The following is a 21,481-nucleotide window of genomic DNA, read 5'->3' as shown; positions in this document are numbered from 1 at the left end:
CCCACAGGATTGCTGCCATGAGCGCCTCAAAGACCAGACAGATACAATCGACCTGCACGGCCCTGAGAAACATCAGACAAATGGGGCATGAAGATGGACAACTGGAAAAACAACCAAGTGATAACCCAATCTCACCTTCTTTGTCCAGAGGTAATATCTTTAATGGACCACACATGACTTTGAGGTTTATGGGAACATCTTGTGGTTTCATTACATTGAAGACATCATGCTAATTAGACCTGCTGGACAAGAGGTGGCAAGTACTCTGCATGCCCTGGTAAGTCACGAGTGTGGCTCAGAGTAGAAAATTCACCCCCCCCCCCCCAGATTAAGGGCCCTAAGGCTCCAGTGAAATATGTAGGGACCAGAAGCATACAAAATCATCATGGCTAATGTAAGAGACATGTTTTAGCGCTAAGAAAGAGGCCAAGGGCTTGGCCGGCCTCCTTTTTGTTGTTGTTGTTGTTCTTGTTGTTTTTGAGACTAGATATACTGCACTTGGAAATAAAGTTCTGATGCATTCATGAGGGGACTTGAAAGCATGGCCTCTTTGAATGAGGCCAAGAGCAAGAGGGAGCCGCTGTACCAAGCTCTCGTGGGGCTTTCCTGCCACTCAGTGCACTTGACCCTGAACATTCAATAGAACTGCTGTAGACTGTGTCAGAGACAGTAAGGCACTGGGGAGGCTGGGCAAGCCCCAGGGAAGGAGCCACAGGATAGACCCCTGGGGCTCTCCAGTGAGGCAAGGCCGTGTGCAGAAGTGAACTACGTTTCCTTTGAAAACCAGCTCCTCAGGGGCTGAAATCAGTTCTCAGGCAACAACGAGCTCCTGTCCTTTACATGACTATGCCGGAAGCTCCCTGTCATGGTCTGGGTGTATGGTACCCACCAAGCTAAAATATCAGACAAATTTAACAGCTATTCTTCATATAATGGAAATGATATATTCAAGATCGGACCATACGGGTGCAGAGGACAACAGTGAATTACAGAGATGTGTTCACCAAAACCTCCAGTTGCCTGTCTCTCTGACACGCATGCCTCTCTCTTAGCTAACACGCATGACGTCAAGGGCAGTCTCTTTCAATGAGCTAATGCAGATGGACAGGAACTGCGGTGTGACTCGTGAGATGACAACGGAATCTGCCTCACTGCACATGTCCTCGGCGGTGGCCCCAGAGGAGGTTGGGGAGGAGAAGACCCACCCAGTACTTGGAGAAAATACACTGCTGATCAACACTGAGTGAAGGGACAAAGGGGCCTAAGGTCAGGACACATACAAATGGCTGGAAAGTGGTGCATCGCTTGGCCTCTTGGCCAGGAGCCTTGACTGAAGAAACTGGATAACTAAAGACAAAGAGGTCTGTGGCAAAGGCAAAGGGAAGGACAGAGGGGTATGGGCATAGCAGAGTGTCTATTATATCTGCCAATTTCCACCAGAGAAGAGGCACTGGGCAGCAAGATGGGCAGAATGGCACATCCAGTCAACATCAGTTATTTTCAGGCAGGGTTTGAATAATGGGTGATAAATAGAGCTGTAATGGTATCAGGCTGGAGATTATGTGTGGCCCAGCAGTAAGGGCTCCGTCTCAGCAAAGCTGACCCAGCTGTTGCCGAGCTGAATGAACGTCCTGTGGCTGTGAGCCTTAGAGAACAGCCACTTGGTGACAACAGACCAGACCCTTGTGGTTGAAGACATGTAGAGTTTTCACTAGAATTAGTAAGTACTCAAGTTTGTTTCCTCTTCTCTCACCTCTGCCAGCACCATGATCTAAAGGTCTACAGAGAAGGTGTTTCGCTACCATGGATTCCTGAAAAACACCAACTACAAGCTCAGGCCTATCGAACAGCAAAGAAGCTGAGCAACGGGCACATTACCTAGGGATGTACCAGTCCCCTAAATGCTGGTAACAAGCCAACAGCTAGCCTGACACAGTGAAAATGGCTTGTTAAAGGGCATCTGTATTTCCTAATTTTACAGGACACTCCTGTAGGGGCGCCGAACTGGGGAGCCACACTGGAAGAAGAAGACTTGTCTTGGGTCACACGTGAAATACATTTTGACACATAATCACAAAGAAATCTCATAGTTTTACAAAAATTTACAATTTTGCATTGGGCTGCATCCATAGCCATCCTGGGCTGCATGTGGCCTACAGGCTGCAGGTTGGACACCCCACTCTACAGAGTAGACCACTGTCCCCAATTTGTGGCATACACACTAGGCCAATGGCCAAGGTATGGGGCTGCATCCCAACATGCCCAGGAACCGCTGGATGAGAGTCGGATGGGTTCTTCTCACCATTCTTCCCCATGCCTCCCCGTACCTCCCAATGCTGGCAGAATTTTATTTACACTCAGGCAGAGAGGGTTTAAACACCTATGTAAAATGTGCTTTTCCACTGTGTACTATAAATATATTGCGATTCTGAGATGTTTCAGTGTTTTTAGTCAGTTGGTAAGGTTAAAATTTTGAGATACTTGGCAGATGCGTTGTTTCGAGTTTTGACAGCAACATGAATGGTGTGCTTAGGAGGTGGAAGTTTTCTGTTCTAGAGGAGGAAGGCTCTCTCTCAAGTGTGAGGCAGTGGGAAGGGTCGATTACGCAAATATCTCCGGGAGTCAAAGACTGGCGTGAACATTTGTCCAAATTCAAAAACAAATGTCAATGCCTACGAATCGATTACGTGAGAATCTTCAATTCACCTGACCTTTTTACTGAAAAATTCTTAGACATTTATGGTAGAGGAAAGAATTTCCCAAAAGATTTGATAAAGGTCAAAGTACAGACTGGAATATTATTTGAAATTTAGTTTCCAATAATTATTTATGACTAGACTTCAAAATCGCTTACAAGGAAAAATTTAAGTTGTTCCCATCTGGAACCAGGCAAATTTCCTTGGAGTTTCCTAATGCACGCGTGTTGACCTCGTTTCCCCAACTCCCAGCTCCCCAAAACCAAACAGAAGGAAGAAGGAGGGACCTCCCTCCTTCCTCAGGGCACTCAGAATGAAGGAGGCATTTCCAAAGACCATTGTCGGGTACTAAACTTGGATTAATGTATGAGGTAGAGACAAAGGGAAATCTTAGTGGAGGCCAGGATTTGACTCAGAAGAGGAGGGAAAGTAGAACAAGTATGAAAATTTGAAGACCCAGAGGCATGAGGGAAAATAGCAGATGGTGTTCAGGATTGTGGGACAACTTTGTAAAGCGTTAATGGCTAGCTGCTAGCTTCTGTGAGGAGATTATTATGGAGAATAGAACCAGTTCAGAGGCTTGCTTAGAAACCTGTCACTAAGTCGAGGCAAAAATAAGCGTTGGATGCTTTGATGCCTATAGCTTCCCATTTTATTTCTCTGCCTCTGGGGCATGAATTGACAGTGTCTGAATGACAATAATTGTCTTGTTTGTTTACATTCTTCCCCAAGAGGCTCAGTTTTAAAGTGCAGCACTGCGGAAGAACCAGAGCCTATAATGTGAATAGTCATTGTCTTTTTAAAGACGTTTGATGATTTTTAAATTGTTGGAATGGCTCTTGTGGATAATATACTGAAAAAATGAAGTGCTCTTATAATCACATATCATATTATTTAGCCATACCAGGTAGCATGGTTTGCTTGATTTTTATATTTTTACTTAGTATTCTAGAATAGAGAGTTATGTTCCCAATAATGGAAAAATTCAGTTTAAAAAAACAGACAAATCAAATGTTTGAAAAAATTGACCTTTGATGGTGTAAGGCTGTATCCCATAGTTGTCAGGGTGTGAGTTTTAATTCTAACACTGCTTACTTATCTGAAAAATTATATATATATAAAATTTTTATATATATAAATTTTATATATATACTTCTAAGTATAATTATATATACTTATCTGAAAAATTTTAGATATTTATATATACTATATATTATATATAATTTTTATATATTATATATAAATTATATATATGAGATATATATAAATTTTATACATATATATATATAAAATAATGTTTCCCTTATAGGGTTCATGTGCTGATTAAACAAATCAAATATGTAAGGGGCTCATAAGGCACATGGAACCTACAAAGCTTCTGGAAGCACTTATAACCATTAGTCATCAATACCTAGAGATACTCAATCTGGAAGGAAACAAAGACACGTATTTTAATAGACATGTGCATACCCTACTTGCTAATAGTTCAGGCAAGGATGTATATATTAAGCAACTTTTCTTTTTCATTTCTCTTTTGGCCTATTTTTTCCCTTCTATCCTTGTTTATCCTCCACTTTTTGGTGGACACAATCTCATTGGCTGATAAAATAAAATAAAAGAATAGCTGTCTTAATTTATCACCTGTCTTATTTCTTTCTTTAGTAAAACAATTACTGTTGTGTTTAGAGAAACCCTAAAGTCAGAGACTCAAATGTGAACTAAAGAGAATTCTTCTTTTGTCTAAGGTTCTTGAATCCTTGCTAAACACACAGAAAAATTACCTCAGGCTATAAGACTCAGAATTTCAGGAGAACCATTTTGAGCTTGAACAGATACATCAATACTGGAAATAAAAATAAATATGGTTCATCACTGTTAAAAATAATTATTCCTATAGTCACCTCTGACTACCAAAATTAAACATAAATATGAGAAAAGCTTTATGCTTTTCTCATATCTATGTTAATTAGATAACTTTATCTAATTAGCATAGATAAAGCATTTCCACTGCTTAAGTATTTAAAATACAGAAGAATTTCTAATAATATTCAAGAGAAATATCTTACTCTGTTAAAGAAATAAGTGAATTCAGTGTGAAGTTCAAAGGACACTAAATTTATTTAATTAACAACCCCTGAAAGAGTTATTATGTGAAAATTAGGCTTATCTTATAACTTAAGTGACCAGCACTAGTTTCTTGATATTGTAGTTTCTTGTAAACACTATACTCGCCATCTGTTTTGGAGGGCGCATATGAAACTACGATGTCTATAAATTATCAAATAGAGTCAAATATAGAACATACCAAAATCACATTCCAAATGAATACATAGACAGTTACACCCTCTTCCCATTTTGATTTTATTTTTCTTTCAACCTAATAGGGTGAAATAGAAGGCTCTTTTCTATTTGATACGTACTTTATCTTTCCCCTCTTCCATTCACATAATTGTCGTTTATGGGACACCACCTGCTATTGCAGACTGAGGCTGAGATCTCTACCATCTAAACTCACAGGTTTCTTCTTTACCTTTTAGGTCATGTTTATATTAACCTGGGATTTCAGTGTAAGAATAGAAGTGTGATTGCTCACATTTCCAGGTCTCTGTTCATATGAAAACATGTTTTCTAAGGGAAATATTTTGAGGATGATAAAAGTTCTAAATCAAATGCCTCTACTGTAAAACAAAATGTTTCTCTTCATTGGAAATATTCATTGTTGTTAAGTGCTACTCTACTCCACTAGTTTTTGTAAGGCGGTTTTGAATTTGAAGCATTGAGAATAATAGTTGACATGAAAATGTACATAGCACATTAATATGAATTTCCTAAGTTCCCTTGTTGCCCCATGGAAAGCAGTAAACAGGAGCTTGAAGGAAATGGACACAGCTCAGGAGAAGTCCCCGATGTGCCTGTGTGCCCTGAAGCGGGCAGGACCTGGAGGGGACTGCCGTGGGGGCCTCGGGTACCCTGAGGACTTCAAAGAAACACTAGGTGCCTTGTGGTCACCCCCAAAATGAGTGGTGATTTCCGAAGAAGAGAAGTGGCTGATGCTGAGACAAACTAATATTGTACATCTTTGATGAATGCTCTCCCTTCTATTCCCACTCATAACACGATCTTCAATAGACTGTTTTCTATCCAACAGAAGACAGTAAGAAAGTTATGGTTAAAGGACGAGATCGCGGGTTACAATTAGACTATCGATCCAACTTAGTGAGGTAGCTTTTTTGAAGACCTGGCCTCAAGGAAAAGCTACTACTGATCGGATACCCCAGGGAAGGCGTTTTAAATAAGTTATTCCATTGCTAGGAATTAAAAACTATTTTGGAAAAAGAAATCAGTTACGGAAGGCACTGGATGTATCCTCAATAAAGAATCGCAGGCTTTTATTCGTTACTCAACTTCATATTGATCAGTTTTCTGTAAATGCAGGACGAGTAACAGTTTTAGCCTTGGATAATGGGACCATTTAGACTTATGTTTGTCTAAATGACCAGAATACATATCCATGTGTGACAGTTCGATTTTTACTTTCCCCAGAATATTATTTTTCTCTAGTGGTTTAATCTTATCGAATATCTTTTAATAGATTCTGTTTCCTGAGTTTTGTCCATATGACCTCAGAATGTTCCAGAATGCTTAAATCCGTATCACTAACACGCTTTTAAATGAACCTGCTTGCAACCATCAACGCTTAAAATTTCTGATACATTCATAGTGTTCTCAGCAATTTAAGTCTTCTGCAAGAACATGTAAAGTCAGTAAGAGGTACAAGATACAAGAAATTTTGATCACTTCAGATCAACAACTATTGTGTCAACCTCAGAACATGAAATTATGACGGCACTGGGTTTCTAATTATACAATGCCCTTCTCATCAAAGATGACACTATTTAACTATGTCAGAAAGTGAAATCTCAGTGGTCTCTTCATCTAAAATTTCCAGCCCAGTTTACTCCCCCATCCTCATTCACACCAGCTGGGTAGCTCCCACACCTGAGCAAGCACGCACTGAAATGCATGAGTTTTGCTGAATCCTTCGTCCCTCACCAAAGGCAACTCTTCGAGGGCTAGTCCATGTCTATCAACACATCACACCATTGAATTACTAGATCCTCACACAGAAAGTACTATGCAAATATTGGCAGAATTAAAGATTGAAGAACATGTAGCTTAAGAAACCACTTTGACAATAGTTTTCTTTTTAACACAGAGCAAGACAATTTTCTGCTGTCTCTATTTTCCCCCATCTTACCCTAAAAAATCTGAAAACGATCTGCTCCCTGTGAGTCCACGCCGCGCCCCCCCCCCCCCGCCCCGCCCCGCCCCGCCCCGCGGGGTCACAGCGTCCCAGCCCGTGAGCCTGTCCCTGGGCTCTGCAGTTGTGCGGGAGGGAAAGGGGGAATTGTCCTTATTGCTTCGCTGTCAGTATCCCAGTATTTTAAAACAGCTCTTTATACTTATTTCCCTAGTCAACAGCATGCTGAGAATTTTTTACAGACCAGGCCCCGCTTCCCGCTAATGCTGCAGGCTCCACTGGCTCGCTGGCCACGCCCCTTCACATTCGCTTCTTAAGCACCTTCGTTCTTTACCTGCTCTTCCTCTTTCCTATGGACTTGCGGAGCTCCAGGCTTCGCCTATCAAAGCACCCACCACACTGGGCGTCGCTGTCCGCCTGGGCTTGGGTGTTTCTCGCTGCGGCCATCCCTAGGGATCACCCTACTGAACTCTCACTGCTTAATCCCAGCCAGCGCCCTGGGGGCTGCTGAACAAATGATGGACTAAGATAAGGAACGAGCGAGCACGTGGACATTGAACTGTGTTGTGTTGCTCTGCAGAGAGAATTCAGTTGGTGCTCATGTGAAGAGATGCTCCCTCTTTAAACCCCGATCAATAATACAATTTGGGGGTGTGAAGAAAATATGTAAAAAAGTTTGTTTGATCTTGCATAAGTCAAATAAAGAAGACTGCTTACATAAATACTAGTTAAATTTAACACTGTACCCACCTAGGCCCTTTTCCCCCCTCAATTATGAAGCAGCACTTTAACACTGAATACATTTAGACGGTCTGAAAGGGAGAAAAAAAGCAAATAAACATATGTGATCCCTTCAATTTATATCATGTTGCAATCAGCTAGGATTAGGCAGAAAACCAAGTCACTTTAAGAGCATTTTCCTGTACTTTGTAGAAAATTGTAACCCCACCAGAACGTCCGAGGTGATGAGTGTCAAAGAGCGAACGCTGAGCTGGAGCCAGAAGAGCCTCGGTGGGTCACTCACTAACCTCCGGAAGGCCATTGATGGAGGGCGGGTCAAGAATGTACCTTCCTGTTCTTTCCAGATCAACACTTCTCCGGCCTTTGTTCATATAATTAACTGAGTTTTGCCTCACAGCCACGCCTGGGAAGACGTACACCAGATTCTAGGTGAATCGGGAGTGGGGAAGGATAATCTACTTCCTCTGGAAATTCTGATGGTCTGATTTTGGAATCGGATGATTTACCTTGAAAGATGCACCCTCCCCCGCCCCATCAAACATTTATTGCAAACCTACTCAGTGAAAGTATCTGCGGTAAGTGCTCTTGCTACAGGACAGTAGCTTCAAACTCAGAAGACCTTGCAGCCGAGGAGAGGAGAACACGTGCGTGGAGAAGTATTCTGAAGTCTTTATGGGCTACAACAGAATTATGTACACGGTTACTGACTTCTAAAACTCTGGCTCGTCAGTCCACTCTAGTGCCTATTAATGAAATTTGAATGGCTAGGGAAAAGCATGTGTTAATTGAGTGCCCACAACGCGTAACGTACAATTTTTAGAACTGATAGGCACAAATGAATTAATCATTCACTTAATTAATCATTCAGATAAGCTGTTATTTAAACACCATTTTTGCAGATAATCAAACAGATTCAGAAAACCTATGTAATTGCTTGCAGGAGAGAGAACAAGATAGTACAGGATAAGAACTTGGACTTGGGTTGCCTGGATCCCAAAAACAGAAATAAAATGAAGGATGCCTATTTTTGGAGGAGTATGTGGAAAAGCTGGAAATTATCACAGATATTGAAAAAGGGTTAGAATTTTTTAATTGAATTTTTATTTTGAGATAATTGGTGATCCTTAAGCAGTTGTAAGAAATACTGATGGTAAATCCCATGTGCCCTCTACCCTGTCTCCCCCAATGGTAACATTTGATATCATAACTAGATACCAACAACGATGTTACAGTGAAAATGCAGACTGTCCGTCTGTGGCCACCGAGATGGAGCCGTCACATGGCCATTACACAGCCAAGCCACACCCAGCCATGCCCCTCCCCTCACTTTCGGATCCCTGGCAACCACTAACCTGCTCTCCGTTTCTAAAATTTTGTCCTTTCAATAATGTTATAGAAATGGAACCACGGACTACGTAGTCTTTTAGGATTGGCATTTTTCACTCAGCAGCACCTCTGCTGCTGTCTGGGAAGCTGCCGAAGTGTTTCCAAAGTGCTCCCATTGCTTCTGGTCCCTCTAGCAACAGGTGACTGATTCAGCAGCTCTGTGTCCTCCCCAGTGTGGCCATTGTCTCTGTTGCTTCTTCAGCCACTCTGTTCAGTGCGTGTCTCAGCCTCACTGCAGTGTTAATTTGCATTTCCCCCACAGGCCAACATGTTGAACATCTTTTCATGTGTGTATTTGCTGGAGACAAATCACCTTAGCTTCCCTTCCTCTTAGAATGCCTTGAAGGAGAGAGCATTTTGAATTGATGGTTCTTTTATAATTTGGACACTTGGGTGCCACTTCTTTCTGGCCCCCCTGGCTTCTGATGAGAGAGTTGCTGTCATTTGGATTGTTGTTTCCCCCCTGGACTTCAATTCCTCCTTGGTGCAGTCTAGATTATTTTCTTAATTTTCCATAAATTTGACAGATGGATCTTGATGTAAATATTCTGCCTTTACATTGTTGGGTTTTACTAAGCTTCCTGACTGTAGACTTGACCCTATTCCTGAATTTGGACAACGTTCACCCGTTTTCTTCCTTGGAGCCCTCTCCTGCCTACCCTATTTCCCCTTCCGTACTGGCTGACCCCCACTAGCATCCATGCTTGATCTTCGGTCATCATACCACAGGTCCCTGACTCAACCCTTGTTAGTAAAGGCTCTATTTTATTTTCTGCCGTTCAGGTTAAATAACTTATGTTCTTCTGTCTTCACGGTCACTGATTCTCTCCTCTGGCCCTTCCATTTGCTTTTTTAAATTGAATCGTGTTTTTCGCTTCTAACTTTTCCATTCGTTTCTTTCTTTTATTTTATATTTCGCCACTGAGAATCTCTACTTTCAAAATTTACTTTCAAGCATATTCATGCTTGATCATTAAAGCATGTTTAAGATGGCCTATTTAAAATCCTCGCCAGGTAATTAAAACATCACTCTCATTTCGGTTGTTGACATCTACAGATTGTCCTCTTCCATCCACTTTTCTGACATTTTGGTTCTCGGTATGATGAGTATTAGTTGTGTTCCAGATACCATGGGTATTGTGTGATATGAGACTCTGGATCTTGTCTAAACACCCTGCTTTTGATGGGTCCCTTTGACCCTGCTCTGGAAGGTGAAGGGGAAGTCGCACACCTGGATGTGAAGGAGTCCAGCTTCCCCTCTAAATTCCCATGGACACCCGATTGCAGTGCTTCTTGTCAACGCTGAGGAAGGATGGGAGTTCCTACCATGCACTAGACCTGCCTCTCTGGGAGAGAGTGGACTTGGCAGGGAGGACTGGCTCTCTACTGATTTACTTCCACTGACCCCACCTGGGTCGGAGGTCATTACCCGCAGCAGGGATGAATGTCCTGGCTCCCATTCTGCCTTCTTGGCCACCACTTCAGCAGTGAGACAGGACATATCCTTTGCAGCCTGGCAAAGGAGAAATTCCAGCCTCTCCACTCAGCTTGGTAAACAGGGGTTTGAGGAATGGCGCCATTTTTTTTTTTCTGTAATATTAGACAGACTCAATACATTTATTGTCTAAACGTTTTCCATGTTTCTAAGCTAACCATGCCCTGATCCTTCAGTAAAGCAAACAGACTTTGGTTGAGTTGTTCTGTTCTTGTTTTTCTCTGTGCTTCTCAGGGTTTACAAGTCGCTGGCTTCTTCGGCTCCAACTCTGGGATATATGTGGCCAAAAGAGAACCTGGGAAACTCATATCTAGTCCTTTTCTGGGTCCCCAGTTACCTAGGAGGCATGTCTCGTCTCTTCAACTTGCATCTTTTTGTGTTTATTTTCCATATAATGTTTGGGTTTTTAAGTCATACTTATTTGGTTAAGTTGGGAAAAGTATGTCTACTTGACCTTGTCAAAGTGCAGCAGGAAAAGGACATAAATGTGTGGATGGGTTTCCAGAGAAAAGAACAAAACACACATAAGAAGTAATGAAATAAAAAATCAAAATTTCAAAATTTGAGACAAAAATGTTTGTGACAATTTTTTTGGAATAATACAAGATAAAACAGTTTCCCTTGGAAAATGTTTATTCCAAAAACTTTGGCCTAAAAAAGGTCCAAGGAGTGTTTCCTGATTATGATTTTGCTTTTAAGCAGCACCCAGACTGTAGAAAGAAATAATGCCCATTGTAGAGTGATCCCCATTCTAAATAAACTTCTCATTTCCAGTTCGAGAGACTTGAATCTTAACTATGGAGAAAGATCAAATGTCTCCATGATGCATATGCATATATGCATATATTGAGACATATTCATTTATCAAAAAGTGCCTTTGTGCCCAGAGAATTCACCTCATTACACATTAACCAGGAGAGTCAATTATTTAAACACTCTGGGGCCTTTTTGTCGGGCTGAACATTTACATTTCTTTGACCAATCTGATATCCAAAATGGAAAAATCACTATCAAACTACTGGAGAGATGGCTCTAATCAATAAATAAGCAGAACACACTGGTCAACAGAAAATGATACTGTTATCAAATGGTGGCCGTTAGTAACAAACAGTTTTAAAAAGTCGTCCACCATACAAGGGGATCATCAATAGTTAAAGGAATGTGATGTTTGATATTCAGATACCACTTTTTTTTTTTCAGTTCAGATGGCATTCTTTGAAAATCCACATTTCTGGCATCTTGGCTTCAGTAGACCAGCAGCATCATGATAGAGCAGGTTAGCAATGTCAGGTACTGCCTGGGACAGCATTTGGTGTCTGGATTTAAAACTCATTAGTGGAATGGCCTTTGGTAAATTGCCCAACTTGCTTAACAGTCTGAGCCTGAGTGTGCCTCTCTGAGAAATCAAAGCTAAATAGGAACACAGGTAAAAAAATATTTCAATAATGTTTGAGGTTACAGCGCAACCTTGAGCAAGATAATTTCTTTAGCCTAAGATTCCTTTAAATGTGGATAAGATGCATAGGCATAGGAGTGCCGGAATACTAAATGAGATCTAATATTTCAATGGCCCAGTACTATATATACAAGTTTTCAGTGAGTGGTAGCTAATATAATAAATATGATATCAATAAAAATGGGCAAACTAGAAATTTATAAGGTTAGATCAAGAAAATGTATTTAAAATGGCATTTTAATCCTATCAGCTGGGCAGGTATTAAAAATAATATCTACTGTTGCCTTTGAATAATGAAATCAGTATGTTTATACACCACAAGCAAGTAAAACTGTAAACTGATCCAATTTTTCTAATGGACCATTTGGCGATGTGTATAAAAGATTTTAAAAATGAAAATTTTCTTGACCAAGCCATACCGGATCTAGGAATTTACCCTAAGCAATTTTTAAATGTCCAAAGATTTATGTTCATAGGCATACTTACTGCAATGTTGATTACATATCTAAAAATGAAAGTTAAGAGATTTTTAAAAATAGGTTATATTTTTAATTAAACTCTGGTACATATATGATATATAGAATACCTTTAGGACTCCACCCAAAACTCTTAGAACTAAATGAATTCTCTAATATTTCAGGATACAAAATCAATACATAAAAAATATGTTGTGTTCTTATGCGCTAATAATGAACTACCAGAAAGAAAAATGAAGAAAACAATCTCAGGTACAATTGCATCAAAAAGGATAAAATACCTAAGAATAAATTTAACCAAGGAGGTGAAAACCTCTATACTGAAAACTACCAGACATTAAAAAAGTAGGAAAAGACATACATATTCCATGTTCATGAATTGGAAGGATTAGTATCATTAAAATGTTCATACTACCCAAAACAATCTACAGATTTGATATAATAGCTAACAAAATTCCAATTCTGTTTTTCATAGGAATAAAACAAACAATCCTAAAATTTGCATGTAACCACATAAAAACCCCAAAAAGCCAAAGCAATCTTAAGAAAAATAAAGATGGAGGCCTCATGTTCCCTAATTTCAAATTATACTATAAGGTTATAGTAACCAAAACAGTGTGGCACTGGCATAGAAATAGACACATAGATCAATGAAATAGAATAGAGATCCCAGTAAACTCACGCCTATATGGTCAATTAATTTATGACAAAGGAGCCAAAAACATACAATGGGGAAAAGACAGTCTTCAGTAAATCGTATGGAGAAAACAGGACCACCAAACCCAAAAATTAACCCAAAACAGATGAAAGATTTGCATGTAAAACCTAAAGCCATAAAATACTTAGAAAAAAAAATAGAGAGTAAGCTCCTTGACAAAGGTTTTGGCAACGAATTTTTTAATCCGAAACCAAAAGTAAAAGCAAAAATAAACAAGCAGCTTTGAATCAAATCAAAAAGACTCTGCACAACAAAGGAAACCATCAACATAATAAAAAGGCAACCTACTGAATGGAAGAGTATAATCTCATGCCATATATCTGGTAAGGAGTTAACATTCAAAATATATAAAGGATACAAAGAATTCAATAACAAAACAAAAAATCTGATTTTAAAATGGGCAGAGGATCAGGATAGATCTTTTCCAAAGAGGACATAAGATAGCCAACAGTTACATGAAAAGACACTCAACATCACTAATCATCAGGGTATGCAAATAGTAAGATATCATGACCTCACACTTGTTAGAATGGCTATCACCAAAAAGACAATGAACAAGTGTTGTCCAGGATGTGGAGGTAAGGGGACCCTCAGGCACTGCTGGTGGGATTGTAAATTGGTGCAGCCACCATGGAAAACAGTGTGGCTGTTTTCAAAAAATTCAACATAGAACTACCATATGATCCAGCAAATCCTTTTCTGGGTGTTTATCTGAAGAAAACAAAAACGCAGACACAAAAAGATATATGTACTCCCATATTCATCGCAGCACTATTTAAAATAACCAAGATATAAAAACAACCTGAATTTCTGCGGATGAGTAAATGGATAAAGAAATTATAATATATATTTTTATAATGGAATATTATTCAGCCATAAAAAATAATGAAATCTTGCTATTTGTGACAACATGGATTTGAAGAAATTATGCTAAAGGAAATAAGCTGAACAGACAAGACAAATACTATATGACTTCTCTTATATGTGGAATTAAAAAATTAGCTCATCAGCAGGGGGCAGGGTGGACAGTCGGAAAGAAGGGTAAAGAGAGTAATTAATTGTAAAAAAAAAGTGATGTTATGATTTTAATACTAAACATAGCTAGCGTAAAAGGTCAAAAATAATACCAACAAAAGTGTTTGTCTGTTGTACTTCTGAGGAAAAGAGGTAGCTTCTATCCTAATTTAAAATTTAAATGCACACATATATACTCACATGTACAACACACACGCGCGCACACACGCATACACACGAGTCCATTGTTTCTATAAGAATCTGTCCCGATATTTCTTTTTCTTTTTTGAACAAAGACTTCCTTCTGCAGTCATTCAATGGAGTACACCATCTAAGTGCAGCTAGTAAAGACATAACCAATTCATGTCTACCTTTGCTTTCAACTTTCAGTGCTTCACTAAGAGTTTTTAAATAGAAAACTCTAAATCACAGTACTTAAATATCCCACAGGAGATTGCCTTTAGGTGAGCAATACGTCTGTATCCTAATTTAAGGAATGCAACTATGTTCTATAGGTACGAAGTAGCTTATGCAAGGCCATATAGCTAATCAATGAGCCCCAGAACTTTTTTCGATCAAACTGAATACGTTGCACATCAGAGATCCTATATTATGGTGGCTCCCAGTGTATCCTGAGACTGGCAATGGAAGACAAGGCCCTCAGCTCTCAAGGAGGGATATAATCCATGGGTTTATGTGCCTCCCTCTCTTTCTGTCTCCAATGGCTCAGTAGGTTTTTGTGCCCTGTGTTGTGTGATACTTATTCAAAGATGCTCCTCAGCTCTCAGGGCCCAGGAACAGAGGTCCCTATCAAGATGGTTTCATTCTGTTTAGACAACCGAAGATACAGAGACCGCCATTGTTTTCCCTTTGACTCAGCGGGTGGGAAGAGTCACTTGCAGCAGTGGCTCAGTCTTCGTCATACTGGATTGCTCCCTAAGCCCTCCCTCCCCCCAGGACCCTTATGTGGCCCTAGAAGAGGTCCCCATGGCAGACAGGGATGCACCCGGGGCCACGCAGGGGCCGGGAGAGCCCACTCTCAGGAACAGCCTTGCTAATCCCCGACAGTAAAGCACCGTGGCTCAGACAACAGTTCTTCGCAATATGTAGTGTTTTCAAAAACCCTGGGCGACAATTGTAAATATTCTCCTTTCTGAGGCTTCGGTCTGTGCAACTGAGACTTGGGGAGGCGCAGGGAGTGGCCTTGCATAAAGCAACCGGCAGTCGTGGAGCCGCTCCTGGCTCCCTAACCTGGGCATTGCCCGCTGCACTGTGCCCACCTGAGAGAAAGTGCGCTGTGGCGTGAGCTCAGTCTTCATGGCCTTGGTGAGGAGGACGCCTCCTATCACCAGTCACTCTCCTGCCAGCCCACATATTCGCTAACTGAATTCCGTTTCCTGAAACGGTCCTGCAAACTCGAACCCAAGACATTTTTCAGAATGACCAGTTACAAAACAAATGATTTCTGACGTCCCACTTTTAATGCACTAACACAATTTTCTAAGAGGTGCAAATAATCCAATCCCCCCCCTTGTAACTCGAAGGATGCTAAATCTCTTCTTTATCAACACGGCCGAGAATCAGAGTTTACAATCTGTGAAAATTAATTGGGTGGTGGTAGGTATGGAAAGTAGGCATTTCTACTGTCTTACTTGTTATACCTAAGACATGAATTAACTGTAACAAAAGCAAGGAGCCCCCGCCTGCTGCTGGCCGCCAACAACAGTGCCGATTTCACCAGAGACTGCGTGCAATCCTTCGCTGTGTCATTGGATCTGACAGATCTGGCAGCTGACTGAACGTTTACTAATAGCACTAACTCACAGTAAGACTTGTATTGGCTACTGGGTGGTTTTTTAGTCAAATATTTTGTCTTTAAAATATTCAGAAAATTCAGATCAAGGAAAGAGCCAACATCCTTGCAGAGCATTTTAAATCACATAGAAACTAATCATTATTTTCTTCGATTCTCAACGCATTCTCCCTCATAACCAAAGATGCCTAAGATAGCATATCATTTAATAATGTTCAGCTATGTTTTACTGTCATACCATTTATTTAATAATATCTTACCTCTGCTTGGAACTCATACATCACTCTATCCTGGCTCTCTTGAGATTTTGACCTTTCCTTCATATCTCCTGATAGTTCTTCCATTTCATTTTTCCGTTGACCATGAAGACTGGTAAACTAAAAAAAAAAAAAAAAAAAAAAGTTAAAACTATAATCACATGGTGCTACAAAGACTAGTTGCAGGATAATCTATGTTAGTCTTGTTTTCCTTTTAGTTTTAGTCTTCTTTTTTAAGGTGGATTCTGGCAGTTTTACGGTTGCTCGTGTAATTACTGTGCCTGAACCATTTAATCTTATACTTGTGGTTGAAAACGCCTAAGTTGTTAGAAAACAAATCAGCAAATCCTCATAAATCCAAATTCATCAAGTGAAAATTGGGCAAAACTCAGTTTCCTCTACAGACTCTTGATACTGACCAATTAAATTCTAAACTAATGCAATTGATCCTGACCTTTGAGCCTTGAATATTAGGCCCACACTGCTCTGGGTAATCCTACTTATGTCTGTTTTCTATGAAGTAAAGGGAGTATACAGGTTGTAACAGAGGCCAATGTAGACAATGAAGAGATTCATTTTTGTTATGCTGGAGCTGGTCAAATACATGCAGGACATCTACAAAAGATGCCAATACATTTCCATAGGGAACTACTGCAGAAAAACAAGATAAAAAAATTGTGGTCGGTCCAGACCATGGAATATCATTCAGTGCTGAAAAGAAATGTGCTATCAAGCCATGAAAAAACAGAGAGGAAATTTTAATGTATATCACTAAGTGAAAGAAGCCGACCTGAAAAGGTTACACACTGTACGATTCTAACAATACAACATTCTGGGAAAAGCAAAACTATGAAGACAATAAAAAGATGAGTGGTTTTCAGGGACTCGGGGAAAGAAGAGATGAGTAGGCAGAGCACAGGATCTTTCGGGCAGTGAAACTACTCTGAAGGACGCTCTAGCGGTGGTTCCGCATTGTGATACGTTCGTCTAAACCCACAGAATGTCCAAGACTGAACCTTAAGGTAAACTAAGGACTTTGGGCAATAATGATGTCAACGCGGTTCAACAGTTGTGACAAACGTGCCCCTGCAGAGGGGGGCTTGAGTCACGGGGCAGGCGGCGCACGAGTGAGAGCAGCACCTTCCACTCAGTGTCACCTGAACACAAAGCCGCCCCCAAACACAACAGCTACAAAGACAAGCAGGAAGGTGAGGAAAGTCCTATCAATGCAAATAACTATTTTCCCCCTGTAGCTGTCATTATAATCAGCAGTTTTCAGCAGATCCATGAAATCTGATAAATATATAAATAAGTAGGTGCATACATGTATGCTGTTTTGTTCAAATGTACATTGACTCCTAAAATACGTATGTAAATATTTTCAGAATTTAGATGATATAATTTGTATGTAATCCTACAATGGATGAGATTATAACAGCTAACATTACACCACCTGTTTAGAATTTAAAAGTCATAGTACTCATAACGTTATTGGTAGAAGTACTAAGCGCGTACTCCATTAATGAATACTCTCCGTGCTTACTCCTTTGGACAGCTCTTCTGGACGCATGGTTCTGCACACTAATCAAAGTGTGGACCCCCTCCAAATGCCTAGTTCCTTCCTGCAGTTCTCGCCTGACCTTTGGACCATGTTCAGACTCCCTACTTATCACCTCTATAGGCATCCAAATGTTAGCACACTGGAAAGGCAAAATAAGAACTTCTCTGCCTGGAATTGCCACTGCCGTAAAAACCAGCGCCATCCTTATGTTTAACCAGGCCCACAATATTGGATGTATTCTTACTCGGTTCTTTCTCTGACGTGCTTTATTTCCATACCTCCAAAAAGCAAACCTTACCTTCTTCTTTCCCTCAACCTTAAAGAAAGGTAGTAGACACTAAAGGGTGTTTAACTAACATTAATGCAAATTTGGGTGTAGCCTTTAAAAAAATAAAAATACTAAATAACTGATCTTAATGGGTTTTAAATTCTTTTGTTATCATGTTGATGCATTCTTTACATTTTAAGAGTCCCTCTTAGTATATTCAGAATCAAAAATAAAAGTTCTGGTGAATTTTAAATATTAACACTTTAAATGAAATGGTTGTATCTCACTTTACTATATGCAAAATTTTAAAAAATAGAAATGTCATATTCATCATTATTCATTCAAAAATTTATATTAACTTTATTTCTAGAATTTTTACTCCTATCCCACCTCCTCCAGATCATTGTACTATATCAAATTCTTATACTAGAAAATGGTTTTACTCTATAATATGCAATAATAATATGTATATAAAATTTGTATGTATATTTTATGACTGTAAGGCTTCCAATGTTACAAAAGTTTCCTTTGGATTGAATTAGCTTAACTTTTACAGGTAAATGCTTGCTGAAAAATGATACAAGATAGCACACACTGTGACAAGTAATTACTAAATATAAACTAATTATATGCTGGAAATGCATTTCCTAATGAGATAGATAGATACATTTTTTTCAATTAGTTTGTGTATCCATGGGTAAAATTACTTATTGATAGAATGAAATTAGAACTATCTTTAGTTTTATTTATTCTTTTTCAAATGTAGGCACTGAAACAATATTGATCACATGTGATAAAAACAAAAGATGTGTTATAGTAGAGTTATCACTCGTGTTGTTTTTAAATCTTTCTAAATATATGGCAAAGCTAAATTTTGACCTCATATCAAAATTAATTCTTGTTATCTATAAACTGACTAGTCCATTAGATCCCATTCCAGTATATTTATGCAAAAAACATACAAACCACCTGAAATGCCAAAGGTTTTGTGACCCGTTGATTAGTTGGTTTCTCAACACCACTATTTCAAAATATCTCTTCATGCGGTGCTCCTGAGTTTTCCCTGGTCCAGCAAATGTCCTAAAATAGCACGGAGGAGGGGACAGAAGTATACTTTTCATTGGAGAAGTGGTGGCAGGTAATGTGGGAAAAGAGAACTTGTGTGCCAAGCTCTTTCTTACACAGATCAACCTTCAAAAACCTTCCATGGAAGCTGGGATTCTGGAGTCAAAAGCCAGCTAAGCCGCTCTGTCTCCTCGGGAGACTGCCCGCACGCGGCAGGGGCGGGGCAGTGGTAACGCTCCAATGTCTGCGGGGGTCTGCGAGTGTCCCCACGAAAGCAGGGAGGGCTAGAGCAAAACAAACTCAAAACCCTCTGGGTGCAAAAGCAGAGGCAGACTTGTAGCTACAGAGGACAAAGGGGAGGGGCTGGGAGAAAAAGGCGAAGGGACGGAGGAGCGCGGATTGGCCGTCCCAGAACAGTCCCGGGGCTGTGAAGTGCGGCGTAGGGGTACAGTCAACGGCACTTTGATAGCTCTGTGTGGTGCCAGGCGGGCCCTGGAAATATCAGGGGGGGACACTCTGTAAGGCCTGTGATTGTCTAAGCACCTGAGAGGGACACAAAATTACATTGAATGTTTAAAAGAAAAAAACAGAAAAACCTCTGGATGTCTACCGCAACATTAGGTGCCACGTTTTCCGTGAAAAACTAAGATGCAGGTTGGTTAAGACAATCCACTCACAGCTTCAAGAACTGAGGAGAAAATGAAAAGGCACAAGGTGCCCTAAGAACAGAACCCCCAAGTGGACAACAGACGTTCCCTGAAAGCGTGTTGGGCCAGTGTGAGCGGGGGCGTTTGACCCTTTCTGACTGGCCCGTGCATGCAGGGGGCCCATTGTAGAGTCTGAAAAACCGGAATAATCTGTACCCTATATACCCTTTAAAAACCCAGACAAAACTTCCTTCAAAAACAAGGCCTACACTGAGAAGGAAGTGCTGAGATCAGGGTCCGTGCTGAGAGGGACAGGAACAACAGCAGCATGAAAAAGTCACTTAGGGAGCAGGGCAGGAGTTTTTGGAAAAGACAAGGCCATAATTCAGGACACTTGACACAAACACAGGGTCCTGTACAAATAATGCCCCTTTTTTATTACAAAATCTTTTATTACAAAACTACAAGCACGTAATTCTGTAACATAACAATATCACACTCAGGTGCACCATGTGACACCTTAGGTGAAATGTTCAAATTAAAACTATAAATTACTATACCTGTGTTGTTACCTTACCAACTGCACTCAAGCAGGCCTGACTTCTGCCGGATCTGTATTAAGAGTAGGGACCTCTACAGCAGTGAATCTAGAAAATATTTCTTGATCTACCCACTTTGTATTATGAAGTTCAAAAAACCTAAATCTATGTAAGAATGAGCAACAGAAAAAGGATGATAGAGGAATCATACATAACATTATTATAAGGATGAAAGTATAAGGAGCAGAATAAGTTCTCTCATCAACAATGAAAATGTGCTACAGATGAGAACATTCTAAAGATATATTCCCACTAGAGAAAGAGAAAATCACAGTTTTCAACGTGACCTGCACAAAAGTGGTACAATTATAAATAATGTGAAAGGACAACGCAGCCAGGAATTAGAAAAACCTACAAGTGTTACAGAACTCAGGAAAGAATTAGACATAGAAGAAAATTCATTTGAGAATAAATGAGAAAGACACAAGAATAAATAAGAGCAAAGACAATGCCTTAAGAAGTGAGGTAAAAAGAAAAAAAATGCTACAAATCTGAGGTATTGAAGATAAAAGATTAAAATGATATCAGAAACCGTGACAGAGAGTGCAAAGGAAGATTCAACATACTTACAATTTCACCTCTTAAAAGTTCAACTCTTTCCACTAAAATGGCCTAGAAATAAGGACTGTCCCTAGAGCAATGAGTTGTTTCCCCTTATTGGAGCCCAAGACCCTGAAGAAGTGGTTCATTTCAGGTCTAAAGAGAGGATAACCCTGGTACATCTTGTCATGGCACAGAAGAAGGGAACTATAAAAGATTACTGAGATTGTGTTAACATTCTCAGGAGCCAATATAGAGAAGATTCTTCTCTCCATGGTACCTTTTGAGTATCAATTAGATTAAAAACTGCAGTAGATTAAAGCCCATCCAATGGGTTTTAATTCTCGAGCTCATAATGACACTAAAAATCATGAAGTTGATGAACACCGGGGATGCTAGTGATCCGATTCTTTGTAAACTGATAGAGAAAGGGTATCGTGTACAGTAATGGAAGGTTGACATTTTTTCTTCTCTATGATTGTGGGGGT

At 40.0% G+C, this 21,481-nt stretch overlaps 1 protein-coding gene across 2 annotated transcripts in view; it reads right to left on the bottom strand.

Moving 5' to 3' along the window:
* The window catches only part of CCDC102B (coiled-coil domain containing 102B), a 144,675-nt gene that overhangs the window by 72,942 nt on the left and 50,252 nt on the right, over positions 1-21,481 (bottom strand). For both annotated transcript variants that reach the window (XM_054583777.1, XM_054583778.1), the window contains exon 5: positions 16,317-16,433. In XM_054583777.1, the coding sequence (XP_054439752.1) occupies positions 16,317-16,433 (117 nt within the window). The remainder of the gene's footprint in view (positions 1-16,316; positions 16,434-21,481) is intronic.

Source organism: Pteronotus mesoamericanus, unplaced genomic scaffold (assembly GCF_021234165.1).
Source record: "Pteronotus mesoamericanus isolate MK-2021 breed Mesoamerican mustached bat unplaced genomic scaffold, CSHL_Meso_final contig_74, whole genome shotgun sequence".
In the NCBI taxonomy this organism is placed as follows: domain Eukaryota; kingdom Metazoa; phylum Chordata; class Mammalia; order Chiroptera; family Mormoopidae; genus Pteronotus; species Pteronotus mesoamericanus.
This window is presented reverse-complemented; position numbering and strand designations above follow the sequence as displayed.